The sequence below is a fragment of the Asparagus officinalis genome, chromosome 3, assembly GCF_001876935.1.
Source record: "Asparagus officinalis chromosome 3, Aspof.V1, whole genome shotgun sequence".
Classification (NCBI taxonomy): Eukaryota; Viridiplantae; Streptophyta; class Magnoliopsida; order Asparagales; family Asparagaceae; genus Asparagus; species Asparagus officinalis.
Window position 1 is genome coordinate 111154757 of NC_033796.1, and position 3493 is coordinate 111158249.

General features: G+C 39.2%; 1 protein-coding gene across 1 annotated transcript in view; it reads right to left on the reverse strand.

The window, feature by feature from the left end:
* Positions 834 to 3493, reverse strand: part of LOC109835602 (protein NRT1/ PTR FAMILY 6.4) — a 3702-nt gene continuing 1042 nt past the window's right edge. The window contains exons 3-4 of the mRNA XM_020403573.1: positions 3349 to 3488; positions 834 to 1881 (exon numbers count right to left, since the gene is read on the reverse strand). Of these exons, the coding sequence (XP_020259162.1) occupies positions 969 to 1881; positions 3349 to 3488 (1053 nt within the window). The 3' untranslated portion in view covers positions 834 to 968. The remainder of the gene's footprint in view (positions 1882 to 3348; positions 3489 to 3493) is intronic.

Below are 3493 nucleotides of genomic sequence, written 5' to 3' on the forward strand. Positions count from 1 at the left end.
AAATTTTTTTAAAAGCCTATTTTATCACTTTCTCTCCGTTCTCTCTAAATTTATAAATAACATCCTAAAAATTTAAAATAGAAACAATACGCCCTAAATCTAGGAATTATGAACAACCCTTGAAAAACTTAGAATTAATTTGAAGAAAACAACCTAAAAGTTTTACAACAAATCTGAAAAGTCAAAGTTGCACAACCTCAGAAGTCAAAATTTACAAAAATACTCTAAAAAGATCAAAACTTACAACAATATGTTTTTTAATATTTTGATTTTCTTAGAGCGTTTCGAAAAAATTTTAGGTAATTTTTGCAATTGCTAAAATTTGTAGGGTGTTTTTTGCAGATTATAAATCTTTAAGGGGCTGCTCACAATAGATTTTTGGTATATACTACTTGTAGGTTTGGAATTCTTAGGTGTTTCTTCTAAAATTTGACTTTGTTAGGGTGCTTTTTGTAAAAAATTTTATTTGAAGGTGTATTTGCAAATTTGAAAATTTTAGTGTACTTATTGTAAATTCTAAGCTTTTAGGGGACTGTTTATAATTCCTAAATTTATAGCGAATTTTTCGTATTTAAAATTTTTAAGAATGTTTTTTATAAATTTTAAACTTTTATGGTGTTTTTTGCAATTAAAAATTTTAATTGTGTTTTTTACCAACTCAAAAAAAAAATATTAGAGGTAAGGGACAGAGAATGGAGGGAGAGAAAGGGTAAAATAGGCTTCTACAAAATTTATTAGAGGGGGACTACATGGTTACGCAGTGTATTTGGGAGGTTGGGTTAAAAGTTATATATACAAGGCTGCTTGTGTTTATAAACAACTTGGTTTAAGAGTAAAATCAGGGGAGAGCTTTGGGTTTGAAGGCAAAAACTTACAATCAAGCAAACACTCTCAAAAAAAATTTTCTAAACATCTTCATATGTATTACAATTAACAACTTCCTGATCCAACCTCATATCCTGATTTCTTCAAACAAACTCCTGAACTTCATCTATTACTTGCTTAACACCATCATCCCCATTCCTCTGGCCTTTGGATTCACTGCTCGCCTCAACTTGATCATTCTTCCAGTCCAAGTTCTGAGCCTTGTACTCGTGCCTACTCGCAAAATACAAAAACAGTATAAAATTTATCACCCCCAACACTGCAAGCATCCAGTAGAAGTAATCCAGCCTCCCCTTGTTCAAGTTGTTCCTGATCCAACCTCCGTCCGTCGCCTCGTCGACCAAGGAAACCAACACGCTGCTCAGAAAGAACCCCAGCGCCAGCGTCGTCAGAAACAGGCCCGTGCTCATCGACTTCATCCTCTCCGGAGCCTCTCTGATGAAAAACTCCAGCTGCCCAACGTAAGCAAAGGCCTCGCCGGTGCCCACCAGGAAGTACTGAGGAACAAGCCAGAAACAGCTGATCTTTACGCCGCGCTCGACCAAAAGCCGCCTCCTCTTGTTCTCAACGACCGCAGACGCAGCCATTGCCAGCATTCCGAACACGAGCCCAATGGCGACGCGCTGGAGGCTGGTCATGCCCTGAACATTGTGCGTGAACTTGCGGGCGAAGGGGATGAGGAGTCTTTCGTTGAGAGAAGTTGTTAGGAGGATCGTGAGGAAGAGGAAGACGGAGAGCGAACCTGAAGGGAAAACGAAGGAGCCGACGTCTCGGTTCATGTACGTGGCCTGTTCCACAGAGAACGTCGTCATCTGGGAGTAGACGGTCCAGAACAGGATGCAGGTGGACCAGATTGGGAGCAGTTTGATTATCATTTTTACTTCTTCTACTTGGTTTACGGTTGCCGCCGTTTTTGTGACCGGTATTTTACCAGCCGTGTCGTCTGGGTCGGAGACTGAAGCGGATGCTGGAATTATCGCGGCTTTGTCGAGACACCTGCGCGCGTGTACAGATGAAGAAAATTAATTAGAAATATTGTTAATTTATCTCATCAACAGGTTTGTCTGGATTTTTTTTGTCCTTCGATGAATGTTTCGGTTTCTAATAAATATGCCTACTTCACTGATATTTTCTTTTAGCCGAAGCTTGCGTCATTTAACATTAGAGATTTTTTATAAACCCCATCCTCTCCAGTTACGTGGTAATCAGAGAGTGTCCAGTTATTCGAATCTCTACCATTCATCCCAATTTTAAGGGTCGGTTTAATTTCTCACGTAGGATTTTCATTGTTGTTCTAGTGGTTTTCACAATATCAGTTTTCAAGACAACAATGATTTTTAAGACGACGGTTGTAATCCTTCATGGCATCATCTCATCCCTTGAAATTGAAGTAGAAGGTAAGACTAGAGTAGTTGGATATATACCCTCTAATAACCACCTAATTGGAGAGGATCTGTACCCAAAGTACTTCTATATTTTCTCGTGAACTCAAAATATAAAGTTTACTTGATTACCTTTAAACCTATAGAACAGAATACAAAATAAATAAAAATATCGATATATACAATGGCAATCAGTTCTTGATGTGGAAGGAAGAATCAATATGTTACAATATAAACATTTTTTACTTTAATTGTCAAATTCTCAAGTTTTAAAGAAGTTTAATCTTATGGCCTGCGCCAATCTGTGACCGGTAGCTACTGAGGACAAAAACCCTACACAAATAAGGGGGCACATGTGTGTGTAAGCATATCTATGTCCTCATGTGTGCTCGCTGTGGCGGCCTTTGGGTCCTCACTGCACCGAGACATTAATAATTGTGCGCGCGCGCAATCAGTGATGCAATAACGCTGACGGTCCAGTTGGGGGCCGATTAGGTACAAATCCTATCAGAACATCTCTTATCGGGTGAGATCGACAACAATCTCCCCTCAGCCACACACAGAAGAAATTGATGATAACTTGGATATACGAATTGTCCATACATGTTTCCTAGTATCAGACTCACTCGCAGATTTATACACTCAACTCCTATGAACGGTGTCGTAGGACACCAAAATTTTTGTATGTGTCACTAAGATTTAAACTCGTATGCGGAATGTTTTGACATGATTTGTACTCTAAGCGCTTTATTTTAAGAGAAAAGGATGGGGTATCGCAAGGACCACATGTCACGCTACTGTTAGCCACAAAGCGGTTGTTACAAGTAATAGATTGCATCCCCATTTTCTAAAATGCAATCTAATCAAGTGGAGTATCAATTTGTACCCTAAACGTGATTGCTCACCTATTGGTATTACTGAGTTGTTTTTAGAGAAAAGGATGTAGGAAAGAGTCATTTTTTTTTTTGGGTTAACAGGGGTTTGAGTCAAACAACGTATTTTACTTTTTTACAACGTAGAAAAAAAGTCATTTTTTGAGGGTGGTTTGAGCCAGACAACGTGTTTCACTCTTTTTACGTACCTGTACTGCTGTGTGTGAGCGACTCTGGACGAATCATACTCATTCAGCTCTCTATCGTCGATAGGATAAGCCAATTTCCTCTTGCTCCAAGCCAAGCTCACGACCCTCCATATAACCGTCATCGGACTCCCCTGAGGCCGGCGAT